Source organism: Citrus clementina, unplaced genomic scaffold (assembly GCF_000493195.1).
Source record: "Citrus clementina cultivar Clemenules unplaced genomic scaffold, Citrus_clementina_v1.0 scaffold_5, whole genome shotgun sequence".
Taxonomy (NCBI): Eukaryota; Viridiplantae; Streptophyta; class Magnoliopsida; order Sapindales; family Rutaceae; genus Citrus; species Citrus x clementina.
Window position 1 is genome coordinate 11,648,861 of NW_006262201.1, and position 16,971 is coordinate 11,665,831.

The following is a 16,971-nucleotide window of genomic DNA, read 5'->3' on the forward strand; positions in this document are numbered from 1 at the left end:
ACAGTGGGCAGTAGGTGAATCTGTGTGACCATTTATTAAAATTGAAGTAGGAGCATACTTACCAATTTCTTTCTCCAACAGTGAATTCACCTGAGCGCTGAACGGTATCACCTACAGAACCGAATGCTGGGATGGTAAAACGATAAGTTCCATCATCAGGTTCACTAACCAAGGAAAGAATTTCCTCAGAGCCAGTTGGTTTAACAACATAGACCTCAGCACCAAATACACAACTTTCATCAACAAGGTACCCATTTGAAGGTTCATTAAAAGTTGCAAGGTCAAGAAATTTGCCGAAGCCCCATTCACCCTTGCGCCTATCAAAGCGCCTCATTGGGGCTTTAGCATCCTGAACCACCAAGTACTGGTTCGATAGCTGATCGTACACAAACAATTTGTAGTACACGTTAACATTCCAAGTACCATCAGAATGGGGATTGCTGTCGTCTATTTTCAGGTAAAGGGAAAGGTGGTCTTTGCCACCATCATTCTTTTTTCCATTGGGATAGAAAACCAATTTCCTGCCATATACAAAAATAATTAATAAATTAAACTTATAAATATTAATTAACAAATGTAATATAATACATTCATTTTTAATTCTATAAGCAATACAAAGACTGGAGGCAGGCATGCATAGATGGGCGTACCAATTGTAGCCCCCGGATTTGAAAACACCAGATTCAAAACTTTCAACCGTTGATTCGGATAGCAGCTTGAATGACTCTATTTTCAGTGAGTAATCAGCTGGAGGAAGACTTCTTTTCTCCCTTGATATTGCTAAAATTCACGTGAAAATATATATGTAAGAACACTGTACGTAGCAATGACTATAATTAATACGATGATAATTTAAATGATACAAACTAAGATTATTCGAAAAGCAGTAATTAGCACAAAACGTACCGTTGTCGCCCATGGTAGAATTTCCGAAAAGGTGAAAGGATTTGATGAACTCAAACGGCAGGCAGGAAATTTGTGAAATTAGCTTTCGATGGATATTCCTGGATTAGCAAATACGAGCTATATATAGGCAAATTCTAAGATTTAACAAAGTCTGGAGAAAGCGAAGCAAGTCTTTCTTTATTAACAAATTCCCCTAACACAGGTGTGATCATGTTTAAGTCATCCTAAATCAACTTGCAAATTATGGAATTTCAACAAGTTCAATTAATCTCATAAAAAAATTGCTTCATTATTGACTTTCATTTATAAATGATTGATATATTTGAATAGGGTAAATGCTCATTTACTTCTTATTTTAATCAATCAAATCAACTCAACCCAATCCAACCCGATAATTTGATAATTGAGCTGGTTTGGGCTCGACATATTTATTTGATTAGGTTGGTTGATTTTTTATCAACTCAGTCAGTAGCAGGTTGAGTTGAGTTTTCATAAATCCAATCCTGCCGAATCCATACCCAACCCTAACAGTATAGCTGAATATTTTCGGTAAGGTGAACTAGGGTTTATGAGAAGCGATATTCTCGAAGGCTTTTGTCAGGACCATACGTGGATAACATCGCTTACGTGCCAATAGGTCAGAACGTCGGTCTAGGCCTCCTATTGGCTGGGAAAGCTCTCTAGGATTGGTTCTACGTTAACTCTTGTATCACGAGGCGCTTTTTTTTTGCGGACATAAGTTCCCACAAGTCACCTAGTTAAGGGTTCAATGTAATTTTGGCCTTACTTTAATGAATTCGTGCCTTTCAAATTATAACCTATAGTAATCGTCCTGAATAGCTGTTTTGTCCACCAAATATTATGTACCTTTGGGACGTGTAAATCGGCGGACCAAGCACCGGATCGACTGTCGTTTTTAGGCAGCAATGTTTAGCCCCTTGATCATATGTAATGTGTGAACCGGATAACGTAAAGCATATCTTTCTTTATTAACAAATCCCAAAAGTCTCTGATTAAGTTAAGGTCATTCTCAATCAAATTAATTACCATATGGAATATCAACAAGTTCAGGTCTTCTTTTAACTTTTTTTGTTAGGTAAGGTCATTATAATAAATTTTCTATGCGATTAGATAAAACTAATTTAATAGATTGGAATCATAGAACTTCAGGCCTTGTTTGAGTTAATAACTTTCAAATCCCTAAGGTTTAATTATGTTTTCTCAATGAAGGAAATAATTTAATAAAATGAGACACCGATAGAGTTTTTTTTTTTTTTTGGGTCATTCTAGATCAAGTAGCCAATTATGTAATTTCAACAAGTTTTATTAATCTAATGAAAAAAAAGATGTTTTAGTAATATAATGACAATCACTTAACATTAAAAAAAGACTAGCATGACTAATGCCAATAAAATATTAAGCCAATATTAATAATATTCATTTTTTAATAATTTTTGTTAGGTAAAGGCGAAGGTCTTAATAATAAATGAGTAAATGTTCATCTGCGGATCAGGATTCTCTCATGATCTGATCATGTCATGAGTAAATAACTCAATTGCCGATTGGTAGTTAATGAATAAAAAAATAAAAGAAGTTGAATCTTACCCATAAACTACCACTAAAAGACACATGGCAGAAGATCTTGAAAAACTCAGAACATATTAGATCAAGAGAGGATCCTTTTCTGTTAATTTGCTGCCTTTATTCATCTTTAGACTCTTAATACTAGATGAACGTTCAAATCCCTAAGCCTGCAATACTAGATGAACTTTGAAGAAAATTAATCTGCTGTCATTATTCATCTTTGAACTCTGAATTTATACAAAGACTCTAACGGAAAACAACAAAGACACAGCTAAAAGAGAGCAACAAGTGCTCACTTAGTGGACATTTCTACAAGTAAATAAAAACTAAAGATTTATTTTCACTATAACAACAACTACCCCTAACCAATAGGACTCCGCAGCAGCCGCATGAAAGTTTCAGATGTTGACATCAAAGATGACTACTATAGCACAAATCGTAGTTAAAGCCAATAAAGTCATTAGCTATATTAGTAATAAATATCATATTGTAGTATTTTTTGTTAAGTAAAGTCATTTTATATAATAAATCTAGCCTGTATTAGCCAATGTTAATAAATTTCGCTCTTTAATAATTTCAATTAGGGCTTGTAATAAAACTTTAATTAGGGAAGGTAAGTGTAAATTAAGCCTATGCTAGTCAATAGTATAAGTTTCATTTGTTAAAGACGATGTAACACATATATTAATTGCCAATAAAATGAATAAACAAAGACTTCAAATAAAGTTGTGGGTATTAGCTAGTTTTTTTCTCTAAAATCTCTTGCATGGAAATAAAAGGTTTAAGGTGGTTGATACAAATGTTTTGAAGATAAAACACATTTGCAATACCATCTCTAGGATGAATAGTCTGACTAATAATGCCAGTTTTTTACCTCTGTAACCGAGATTAGAAATCAAACCAACTAGGTTACTTTGAAGAATGACAGGAACAATTAGATGAATCAATCAACATAAGGTTGAGATTGATAATCTAATCAAAGAAGTACTTAATAAAATTAATCCAACAGTTACCTATAAAATCAAAAATTATGGCACTATTTGTACTATAAAAATATTTAGTACACTTTTATATAAGATAGCCCAAACGTAATTTAGTATAAAGAACAATCCATTATGGTCAAATCAATATATAATTCCTCTATTTTCCATTTTCTGCTCTTCACATCTATTGCCTCATTTTATAATTTACTCATCAAAAGTAGTCATTTACATTCAGAATTGTCGATTAATCTGCTAAAATAAAAAGAATAAGAAGAATCGAACTTGTCAAAATTAATCATTTTAGACTTTTATTTATTTATTTTTCTCCCTAAGATAGTGGACAAGATTAAGGGGATTTTGATTTCTTAGGATTTGAGTCGTACGATTAGGTTATGATTTATGAGATTGTGATTTAATGAAGGGTTTGATTTTGTAAGTATAGGATTTCTGAAAAATATCTCCTCTTTTCTTTTTTAATTTTGGTTTCTATTTCTGTTATAATTTTATTATTTTATGGTGTAAATTAAAGGGCAACATTGTCATTTTGCTAATATTCTATTAAAGTTACTAACGGTATTAAGTTGGAAGTAGAAACGTTTTTGAAAAATGGTGAAACTCTGGGTAGACTGTAGATATTTTTTTCTAAATCAAAAAAAGAAAAGAAACACTTAATTACAGGACATACGTACTATGAAGCTTACCCCTCATCAAATGCAGATACAGTAGGTCACAAAGAACATAGACGTCATCTTTCCCTTTACCTGAAAATAGATGAAAGCAATTCTTATTCTAATGCTGCCTGGAGTGTTAATGTCTACTACAGATTGTTTCTGTATGACAAGATTAGGAAGGCTTACTTGGCAGTCCAAGATGCTAAATCTCCAGTGAGGACCTATGATCAGCAGACAAGGGAATGGGGCTTCGGAAAATTTCTTACCCTAGCAGAATTTAATCAACATTTACAAGGGTACCTTCTTAATAATAATACATGTATATTGGTGCTGAGGTTCATGTTATTAAACCTACCGACACTGAGGGAACACTTTCCAAGGAGGACTCGCTTGCTGTTATTAGAGAAAGAGGAATTGATCGTGGTTACAACCAATTCCTTAATCACTGCTTCATCAAATCAATTAAAACTCTTATTATCGATCGTGTACCCTTTTTAGGTCTCCCACTGGATTTGGAATGAAGTCTTAAGTCTTTGTTTCATCGCTGGTTCCTCTTCGTATCTGCATTTTCATTGTTTTTTTGGAATGAAGGTTTAGCTTCAGAATTCAAGATGTTGTCGCTCTTTCTGTTTTTGGCTTATTGCATTTTGTTATTACAACGGGTAAGGCTGGTAAAAAGTTTAAGATTGAGTGTAATTGTCTCTTTTTAATCAATAAATAAAATTTTTGCGTATTTCCATGATTCCACTAATATGGTTGACCAAGAAAAAAATTTTATTTTGTAACTTCCTAATGTCACACCTATACCAAGCTAACATATTTTATTTTAGAAAGAGCGGGATATTTTCACGTTACTTATTGTGTAAACTCACCCATTTCTTGGAAAATATATACAATATGTTTTCATTATTTTTAATAAATACAAATTAATTAGTAAAACATTAGTGCATTTAACATATTACCACAATAAAAAAATTTTCAATTTAGAGTTAAAGTCTGGGAATAAAAACTAGAAAGGATTTATGACATCATAAATAGACTTTTACAATGTTTTAAACTATTTACAGCACCGTATAATTTTGGATCTGAAGCTAACTCTTATCACCACTTCATATTACTTAATTTCTATTACACACACACGCACACACATTATAGTAAGAATTTTATTTTTTTTTATAACTATTATTAATTTCCTTATATTTTAATGAGTTGATTTTTTTTCAATTTAATTAAATTTGTGAGCTTTAAAAGGAAAAAAATTTTCTGGAAAATTTATCAAATTTTCTCTAGAAAAATAAAAATCAACTTATGTCCATTTTAGTTATTGTACAATAAAACAAATACTTTAGTAATAAAATTTACCAAACGAAAATATTTTACTTTTAAACTCACGGCAATCACAACAACATAGTTAATTAAACACTTAGTTGTATGTTTGTTTAGTGGCTTATTTCATTTGCATAATAGAAGAAACTTATTTCATCAGTTGCAAAAATCTGCAATTGGCCCGAAATCTTTTCATAAGTTACTAGTTACAACAATTCCAAATTGGCCCGAAATCGTTCTATCAACAGAAAATTTGTGAAACATTTTAAGTAATTTTTATATTACTGTTAAGAGGCCTTGTAAAAGGAATTGGCCAAGGCCTCAAATGCCCTTTAGCTGGCCGGGGAATGTTCTTTCCTCCTTAATTTTTTTATTGATCCCACTGCAGGATACATTGACTTTGTAATCTGCTCATATAATGGCATCGTCACCAGATGTGCTCTAGGCTAAAGCACGTTATCCTCAAAATGTTATATGGACCACCTATGTTATAGTATTTTTTTATTCTTAAGTTAAATTCATTTGTAATCTTTGTTTATTTATTTTATTGACAATTGGATTTTTTAATGGATTGTATAAGTTACGTGTGTTGGAGAATTAACAAATTGAACACTCAAAAAACACACTATTTTGTTTCTTCAACAACACTCTTCACCAACTACAACTCTTACTTTTCACTCTCTACAACTTAGAGATTTTGTTACTTCACTTGATGCATAAACCAAAGGGGAGAGGGGGTATTCATACATGAAACAAACTAATCACAACCATTCATTTATTCAACTACTGCACAAATCCTCACCATTCATTAAAACCTACCACTCACCTATTTCACCAACCACACCTACTGCACCTATCACAAGAAGCTTCTATGTATTTGGGCTTGAATTTATTCATCTTGGTGAAATATAAGTGTGCAACCCAAGAGAGGGGGTGAATTGGTATTTTAAAAATTATCCTAACAAAACCACACAACAATTCAATCTAACGCCTTAATAAATTCGAAAGCAATAAGTTCAATAAAAGCACAATAACAAATGAGTAAGAGAGAAGAGAAACAAATGCACAAATTTTTATGTGGTTTGGCAATCCCCGCCTACGTCCACGCCTCCAAGCGATCCAAGCTTGAGGATTTTACTATCCAATCCTTCCAAGGCTTCAAATGTTTACAATTGACTTCAAGGTATCAATGAACCTTTACAACAAAGAGATTATCTCTTAATCTCTTCACTCAAGTGTCTCACACACTCAAACACTCACAATTGAGATGAGGAATTGAAGATTACAATAAAAACTCTCTTAAAGAGTAGATATACAAATTGAAGAACAAAAGATCATTCAAGGTTTTATGATTTATGAAATGAGAGCTCAATAAATGTTGTGTGCTTTTTTATTTTTCTTGCTAGGGAGCTTGAAAATGAATTGGATTTGAGTTTATATAGTTTGAGTTCAAAAACTAGCCGTTATACATATTTTGGTGATAACAGCCTTACTGTTTATGGAATCCGGTTAGCCGCTTTTATGTTACCGTTACAACAAAAATTTAAATTTCAGAACATCTGGTATGCCGTTTACGAAATCCGGATAGCCGTTTATTTTTCAAAAACTTACTGCCCAAAATCCGGTCTACCGCTTGTCACATCCAGTTAGCTGCTTGCTACAGTAACTGCTACAGTGAACTATTTTCTAAAATTACAGGTTGACCCCAAAATTTTATGAAACTGTATTATGGCCAAAACGTTATGAAAATTTTCAAATAGGTCCAATTTCAAAATTTCTAAATAATGCTTTATCAATCCCAAAACTTTCTGAAATTATGATATGTCCCAAAATATGTGAAATTATAGAATGGTCCAAAATATTTAAATAGGTCCAAATCTGAAATTTAAAACAATATCAAAAATTGTAAAATACTTTCATTTTAGTCCATAACTTGAAAAACAACTCAACTCTATAAAATCATTTTCTTATTATAAAAGCACAATACATAAATCTTTGTTTAACCAACACATGTGATTTGTTATCATCAAAATTAATAATTATAGTCATATAGGCTAAGAATCTCCCCCTTTTTGATGATGACAAAACACATTATAAAAAATTGATTTAGTTATGAAAAGCTCCTCCTTAATCAATGCAAGATTAAAAATTAATTTGAAAATAATTTAGAAGAATCCCCCTGCATAAATGCATATGAATGTTTTTCATAACAAATAAATTTCTCATATTTTCCCTTTACAAATTTTATCTCCCCCTTCATCATCAAAAAGAAGTAAAGCTCCCCCTATCAATCATCACAATCTCAATACAAGCATATTATTTCAAAAAAACAACCAAATCATAAGGCAAGAACATAATAATCAATCAAAGCAAATCCATATCATCCAAGACAAATACAAAATCCAAAATCATAACAACCATTGAAAATAAAAGTACATAAAGCAGTAAATGAAATGTAGGTGTGTCCAAATATAAGAATAAGAGACTACTGAGGTGGTGACGATGGTGGTGATGGAGGAGGATACGGATATAGAATGCCGAAGTGCTCAAAGAGAAGGTGTTGTCCATGAATAAGTTGTTGTTGCTGCTGCTGAAACTCAGTCTGTTGCACAGAGAGTATCCTCACCTTATCCATAAGCTGTTGAAGAGTAACCTCTTCAGAAATAGAAGGCTCGGGATGTGGTAAAATAAGTGCAGAGGCTGCAGGAGCAGAGGTAGACACTGAAGGATCTCGACGTCTACGCTGACCACAAAATGAAAATGAAAAAACAGGTAGCTAATCGGCTGGAACCACAGCATTAAGCGGTTGATCATCACTTGGAGCAAGAAAGGTGAACTTATTTTCAGTGAACTTGACCCAAGTGCCATTACTCCATCAAAACCTAAGCCAAATAAAGCGTCATCCCCTATACCCTTAGACGGTCTACACGATAGTTCATGAATCGATACATGAAAGTATTTAAGGATTCGGGTAATAAAGTGACCATACAGAAGGAAGCGGGTAATCAAGGCAGGTATGGTCAACATGGTTCGGATGATGGTATATCCCAAGTTAACCAGACGACGTCTAAGAATACAGTCAATCAAAGCAACGTCCATATGAGAAACCTCATCCAAATGACCTGATCTAGGAAGAACAGTGGATTGAATAAAGTGAAGCAAAATACGGGTTTGAAGACAAAGACCCAGAGTACGGAAATGAATGGTACAATCTTCAGCAGAAAGATCATTACGCCGACATATATTACGAACGACGTCAACATGAGCATAACTATCGAGTTTGGGAGATTTCCTAGGCGAAAAAATTTCTAGGCCAAAGCCAGATGATCCTAGGATAGAGTTTAATACCGAAACATCAAAATCAATCATAACTCCTCCAACATTGGTGATTACTCGAGTTTTGTTCTCATTGGAAACGTCCATATTCGAGTAAAACACTTTCACCAAGTCGGGATACACATTCTCCTCAATAATAAGTGCATTAATCCAACCAACATCTCCCAATAATTAAAATAAATTTCTATGACTAATATTGAGAGTATTAAGCTAATCCAGTAAAATATAAAACGTATTGAGTACCTCATGAGTCCTGAAACTTTGGTGAAATATTTGGCTAAATGTTTGTTGTTCTGAAAGTGTGTACACTCAAAATTGGATTGATTGGAGGTACCCCCTGCTTGCCGTGATCGATTGGTGGGTTGAACCAATTCTTTGCCTTTTCTTCGAACCAGCCGCAAGCTTGACATGATGATTTTGAATGATTTGAAGTGAAATGAGGCAATGAGAAGGGAGATAACGAGGATTGAAAGAGAGTTTGGAAGGTAATTTAGTTCAAAAACGGATTAAGATAAAGAAATCTAGAGAGAGAAAAATTCAGTTGAAACTCTAGAATTGATTTTGGATCTAGTGATTTTGAGGTTGAAAATGGATTTGAAAGATGATTTTGGACACATGAATGGATGGGAAATAAGTTTTATAGATCGATTGGAATCGAAAACAAGTGGAAATGAAGGATTTTGGAGTGAGAAAGAGAGAGTAAGAAATCAGGTTTTAGAGAGAGAGTGGTATCCGAATTGCCGAAAGAAGGAAAGGGAATATGAACAGTTTAAAAATCCTTGAATCCGGCTTGTCGAATTTCACTAATCGGTTAGTTGGTTAGTGTCTAGTGAGGTGAAAACCGAATCCGGTTTACCGGATCCCACTCACCGGTTAGCCGGTTAATGTCCAGAATTATGAAAGTCGAAAATGGCTTGCCGGTTTCTTTATCTGATTTTCCGGATAGTTTCCAAATTTGTTCAAAACTCATTCAGTTGATCGGTTTGAAGAATCCGGTTATCTGAAATTTGACCCGAGAGCAACTAAAGCTAATCCGACTTTCCGTTTGTTGAATCCGGTTATCCGGATTTATCCAGAGAATAATCAATGGGAGAAATGGTCCAATTGATAGGGAACAATATACCGGTTAATACTCAAAAGAAAATTTTTGAAGTTCGGTAAGCTCTTAGACTTGTATTATACACACCAATTTATTTTTGGCTTAGAAATTGATCAATTTTAAATCATTTTGAGATTCAAAATTTTTCGATAAGCCATTTAATCCATGAAATATAAATCCATACAATAACAAACATATCAAGTTAATCAACAAATCATAATTCAATATGCAACATTCATCATTCCAAGCTCATATCTTATCTTTATAAAATGCTCTTCACTAAAAGGTTTTGTAAAGATATCCGCAAGTTGATTTTCAGTAGAAACAAATTTAATTACAACATCTCCTTTTTTAATATGATATCTAAGGAAGTGATGCCTAATTTCTATATGCTTAGTCCTAGAATGTTGAATGGGATTCTTAGATAGATTGATAGCACTAGTATTGTCACACAAGATAGGTATTTGATCAAGATTAATACTATAGTCTCTAAGAGTTTGTTTCATCCAAAGGATTTTTGCACAACAACTACCAGCGGCTATATATTCGGTCTCTGTAGTTGAAAGCGTAACCGAGTTTTGTTTTGTACTAAACCAAGAGACAAGTGAATGACCTAGGAAGTGACATGTTCCACTAGTACTTTTTCTATCAACCTTATATTCATCAAAATCAGCATCTGAATAACAAGTTAAGTCAATATGAGTTCCCCTAGGTGTTGTGTAACTTTTATTGAATTCGCAAGTGCACGAATCTATTGTAGTATAGATCAACGGTGACGAGTGTCGATCTCACGAGGAGGTGGATTTTAATTGTGTGTAGAATTAATTTTCTAAATGGGTGGTTGGATTTGTGGTGAAAGTGACTTAGATTATCCTAAAATTGAAATTTAAATGACGAGAATAAATTGAATAGAAATATATTGAAATGACGCTTTTATCATTTCTTTTGCAGTCCTATGATCTTCAAATAAAGGAATAAGTTCATCTTGCATATGGCTCAAAATTGTTGCTTTTACTATTGTATTATCTTTCTCCCATTTATTCTGACGACTAGTGAAATCAACATTTGATTCAACATCATTATAGTATTTATGACATGACTTAAAACTATTATTACTCTCAAGTATAAAAGTATTTAGTTATAATATAACCAGATGAGTCTGGGTCAAAGCACAGGGAATTTAAAATCTAGTAGTTAATTTATTAAACAATAAAAATTAAATGTGAGAAAAGAAAGTAATAGAAATCAATATGAAAATATGCTACGGTTACAGGATCTACTCTTGGATTTCAAATTATGGTTATAAAAAATCTCTCATATTTGTGTTTTGTATTTATTTTGCCCTTTAATTCTTAACTAATCATTAGTGTGATAAATATGGGATCAATTACCTAATGTGCCACAATTATATTGAAATGTCGACATTTTATCAAAATATCATATAAATCTAAAGAGATCTAGACCTATAAATTAATATGACATAAAAGAAACTGGTAAAGAAGAAAAATACAAAAAAAAACTTTAAAATTCACTCGAGAGAGTAATTAATCAATAATTTGAATCCTTGAGCTTCCCCATTTACCTCAGTTGAAAAAATTAGCCACACATATTGATAAACCAAATACTTATTTTATTTAACAAACTTCATTCTCAACTTCCTCTTTTGCCTCTACCCCCTTTGTTCTCCCTCCCCCTGCCTTTTATAGGTGAGGATCATACCATCTTCTTTTATTATTATTATTATTATTATTATTATTATTATTATATGTGTGTGTGTGTGTGTGTGTGTGTGTGTGAAATCTCTCTTTTGTCTTTTTTTTTTTTGAAAGCTCTGTGTTTACTTCTTTTATCGAATTAATGACAATAATCAAGTAAAAGTATAAGAATTATCTTTAGCCTAAAGAAAACCAGACCCACACAGATCAATCACGTAAAATCATGCAAAATGATCAATTATTAGAGCTATATTAATCAAGCCACTTTTAAAAATAATATGTCAAACCCTAAAGTCTCACGGTTAAAAGTGACTCTCTTAAAAAAATAAAACTCAATAAAAATAGTCACTCTAAGAAGTAGTAGATTGAGAGAATAGTAAAACAATATCACACACTCTTACCAAGATGAAAGAATAATGCCCACAACTTACAAATAAAATGATCTCAAATTAGGGAATTACTAGCCAAACCAATTTGTTTTCATTTTTATGCATCACCACGTTGTTTGGTCCATATTATCAGCTTCTACTTCAGACTATAGTTCCTTAAAATCAAGGACTTTCACTAGAACGTAACGTAGGCTAGGGACATGGCTAACAAAAAGGTATAATAGGAAAAACAAAATATATGTTTGAAAACTAGAGAACTTTTGGAGATTTTAAGGTGCTTTTTCACTTAGATTTTTTTTTCTCTTGTTTCATATTATTTTTTTTTCATAGCACCATTTTCAAGAATACACAATCATTCCTATTTTCAAACATTACTGGGTGGTGGAAAACATAAAATATAAGATGATACTCTACATTGGAGTGGGATAAAATGATAGGTTACCAAAGAAAAGTTTTTTTTTTAATAATATATAAGCTCAAAGGGGTTAACTATGGATATTTTATAATAGGGTGGCTAGAAAGGTTCAAACGGGTCGAAGATAACCTTTTTGTCATTTTTTAGGGCTCTAAATAATCTTTCATAGCACAATTTTTTTTCTTTTTTTTCACTTTTTTGTTTGACTTTAAAGAAAATATAGAGATATTGTATAATAAACTGTGAAGCTATATAGGTAAACAAGGTTATTCTCCAAGGATAATAGGCTTAAAAACTCACTTGGACTTACCATGACATGTTCATTCCTTTAAATAGCTTAATTAATTTCACTCATCAAATTTCTCAATTTACATTTTAACATACAAAGTGGAAAACATGATGTAACATAACTCAAAGCCAAAGATAATACAAATATCAAAATTTAGAAGTCATCATGTTATCCAATATAAGAAGATCACATAAAATTTTTATTTTTTATTTTTTTCACTTTTATTTTAAAGTTAAATAAAACATAATAAAAGAAGAAGTTGGAGCGATCACATCTAAACTGACTGCAGAAACTTAAAAGAGATGATTAAGAGAAAAAGAAAAAAAGTTAAGAAAATGAATTCTTTTTTTTAAGAAACAAAACTCTAAGAGTAAAAAAATGCGTTTTTAGAGTTACTACACTTTATATTCAGCCATCTTCGACTAAATTTATCCAAAGTTAGTCTTTACAACAAAAATTAGTAAAAAACATTACTAGGATTGGTTTGTAAACTTGCAAAAGATCAAATAACACATTAGTAGTATGAGCACAAACAAAGAGTTTTTTTGCTGAGGATGGAATGAAATAATTTTTGATTGCATGATTAATAAATGTTGTTAAGCCATCATAAAAGTTATTAATATTTAACAAACCAAAAATGTCGACTTAAATGGTACATTTGCTAAAAAAAGAAGAGCTTTGTAAGTCTTCTTAAGATGTTTGCACAACATTGACCAATTTATAAATTCAAAATAATGAAAAACATTCCGAAAAAGTATTGTCTAAAGTTTTGTTAGTCAGAGAAAAGACGATAGAGAAAAAAAAAAGAAACAAGGTGGAAAGAATTCTCGGTCCAAATCGAGAAGCAGAAATATAGCTCGAGATGAGTGTGCATTTTGTCATAAAAGAGAAGAAAGATTGTTCGATGGCTTAGAAAATAGATGAGAAGAAACCAGTAGCAGCAAATATGGCACATAAAGATGAAGAATCTGACTATTCACTAAGTATTACTCCTGCAGCATACGTGACTGATTTGAGCGAGTGGATACTTGATACTGGAGTAACCTATCATTTGTGTCCCATAAGGGAATGGTTTACAGATTTTTGTGATCTGGAATCTAGTGTAATTATGATGGGGAATGATCAACCTTCTCGCACAATGGGGATAGGAACAAGTCTGCTCAAAATGTTCAACGGAATGGTCAGACAATTGAAAGAAGTTAGATACGCTCCAGATCTGAAGAAAAATCTAATTTCTATAGGTGCCTTTGAGGCTAAAAGCTACAAGGTTACCATTGAAGATGGTACAATGAAGTTCACACATATGGTTATTGTAATTCTAGAAGGGGTTTAACGTCACAATTTGTACTATTTAAAGGGAGGTACAACTGATGAAGCTAATATTTTTTAGGCGCACGGTGACACCATTAAGCTATAGCATATACGACTAGGACATGCTGGAGAAAAGTCTCTACAAACTGTAATGAAGCATGGACTTTGTAAATTGAAATTTTGTGAGCATTGTGTTGTTGGCAAAAAAAAAATGTCAAGTTTGGTATGGCTAATCATGATACTAGTGCGATCATTGAATATGTTTATAGCGATGTATGGGGACCAACCAAGACTGCATCAATTGGTGGAAGCCATTATTTTGTTTCATTTGTTGATGATTTTTCTAGACGTGTGGATGTACATCGCGCGAGTAAATGATGAGGTTCTAGAGATTTTCATAAGATGGAAGAAACTTGTGGAGACTTAAACTGGTAGAAAGATATAAATATTACATTCTAATAATGGAGGTGAATATACTTCTGATCCATTCTTACAAGTATGCCAGAATAAGGGTACAAAAAGACATTTCATGGTGACAAATACTCCGCAACAGAATGGTGTGGCTGAGCGTATGAATCGTACTCTACTGGAGAAAGTACAATGTATATTATCTAATGTAGGTTTAGATAAAAAATTTTGGGCTAAGGTTATGAGCTACGCAAGTGACCTAATAAACCAGTTGCCTTCTGCTGCAATTGAGATAAAATTCTTATGGAAATGTAGTCTGGAAAGCATTCATAATACTATGACTCCATTCATGTGTTTGATTGTCCAACTTATTATCATATAAAGAATGATAAGCTCAACCCTTATGTAAGAAAAGCTATTTTCGTGGGATTTAAAGGTATAGGATCTTGAAGATAAAAGGTTGTGCATAGTATAGATGTCACTTTTGATGAAGCTTTTATGTTAAAAGCTTCAAGTTCTCAGCAGGTGGAGAACAAGACCAATGAAACATTGTAGCAGGTGGAGTTTGATGCAACTCCATATGTACTAGTTGGTTCTACATCAGAGGAGAGCTCAACAAGAGAAAACCTCAAGAGTTGAAGAAGAAGTTGTTTCTGGTGATGTCCCACAACAAGAAGAAACAACATCACCAAAAACAACTGAAGATGTAGAAGATAAAATGATAGTATAGCAACAAGGAGCCCAAGAAGAGTGATTAAGAAACCGGATGGCTTACTACAGATATGGTGGTAGCCTATGCACTTTCAATTATTGGTGATGACATCCTCAACACTTTCGGCGAAGCTATACATAGTAGTGAAAGTAATCAATGGAAGTTAATTATTGAAGAAGAAATAAAGTCTCTTCATCAAAACCAGACTTGTGGAGTTACCTAAGGGAAAAATGGCTATTGGCAATAAATGAGTCTACACCAAGAAGTGAGATTCTCCAAATCAAACAACTCTTCGATACAAAGCAAGGTTCGTAGCAAAATATTTTGCTCAAAAAGAAGGTATTGACTATAATGAAGTGGTCTATCCAATTGTAAAGCATACTTTCATTCGTATCCTACTTGTCTTGGTAACTGAATATGAGTTAGAATTGACTCAATTGGATGTTAAGACGACGTTCTTGCATGGAGATTTGGAGCAGGAAACCTATATAACTCAGCTTGATGGTTTCAAAGTTGCTAGAAAGGAGAATCATGTATGCAGATTGATTAAATCTTTGTATAGATTTAAACAATCACCAAAGCAATAGTACAAAAGATTTGATCAATTTATACAAGGGCAGAAATTCACTAGAAATGAACACGACCACTGTGTTTACTTTAGAAGACTACAAGATGAAGCTTTCATTTATCTATTACTCTATGTCAACGATATGTTTATAGCTTCGAAGAATAGAGGTGAGATTAAAAGATTAAAGAAGCAGTTGGCTTCTTAGTTCGAGATGAAAAAATTAGGTGATGCACAGAGAATACTTAGGATGGAGATTCGTAAAGACAAAAAAGAATGGGAGCGTGTGGTTGTCTCAAAAGTCTTATTTGAAAAAGTGCGACTCAAATTTTGGTATAGATGACAAAACCAAACCAGTTTCTACTCTTCTAGTTCCTCATTTCAAATTAAGCTCTTCTTTATGTCCTTCTCAAGAGGAGCATGACTACATGACTCGTGTTCCATATGCTAGTGTTGTGGGTAGTCTTATGTATTCTATGGTGTGCACAAGGCCTGACATATCTCCAGCCGTAAGTATGGTTGGTCGATACATACATAATCCAGGTAAAATTCATTTGCTTACAGTGAAGTGGATTCTCTGATATCTGTAGGAGACAAATGATGTTGAATTATTGTTTAAGAAGGATTATGGTCAACATGTCTTGGGTATTGTGATTCTGTTTTCGTCAGACTTCTTGACAAACAAAGATAAAAAACAGACTACGTATAGACATTGGGTGGAGGTCCAATTAGTTGGAGGCCAATTCTACAGTCAACAATTTCTCTTTCTACTACGGAGGCAGAGTACATGGCAGCGGCTGAGGCTATAAAGGAAGTTATTTGGTTGAAAGGCTTTAGGAGATATGGGAGTAATCCAGGAGAACATTGAGGCCTTCTGTAATAACCAAAATACGATATTCCTTACGAAATAACAAATATATCATGCTCGAACAATGCACATAGATGTGGAATATCATTATGTGAGGGAGGTTAATGAAAGCGGTGAGCTGTTGTTGAGAAAGATCGATACCAAAGATAATCCATCAGATATGTTGATAGAGGTGATTTCTAGAGTTGAGTTTCAACATTGTTTTAAACTAATTGAAATCCTTCGAATGTGTTGAGTTTGGGAAATTCATGAACTGTGGTTGGCTTGATCCCAGATTATGAGTACGTAGATAGTTACAGACATAGCCACTTTGGGGATAATTGTTCGTTGATAGTCGGCTCAGATTTGGACAAATCTTTACCGAGGTGGAGAATTGTTAAGAAATCAATAAATT

The 16,971-nt window shown here is 32.9% G+C and overlaps 1 protein-coding gene across 1 annotated transcript in view; it reads right to left on the reverse strand.

Moving 5' to 3' along the window:
* LOC18042526 (ubiquitin carboxyl-terminal hydrolase 13) overlaps positions 1-638 on the reverse strand; it is a 1,296-nt gene extending 658 nt beyond the window's left edge. Inside the window, exons 1-2 of the mRNA XM_006431858.2 lie at positions 616-638; positions 63-521 (exon numbers count right to left, since the gene is read on the reverse strand). Of these exons, the coding sequence (XP_006431921.2) occupies positions 63-521; positions 616-638 (482 nt within the window). The remainder of the gene's footprint in view (positions 1-62; positions 522-615) is intronic.
* Positions 639-16,971: the final 16,333 nt, after the last annotated feature.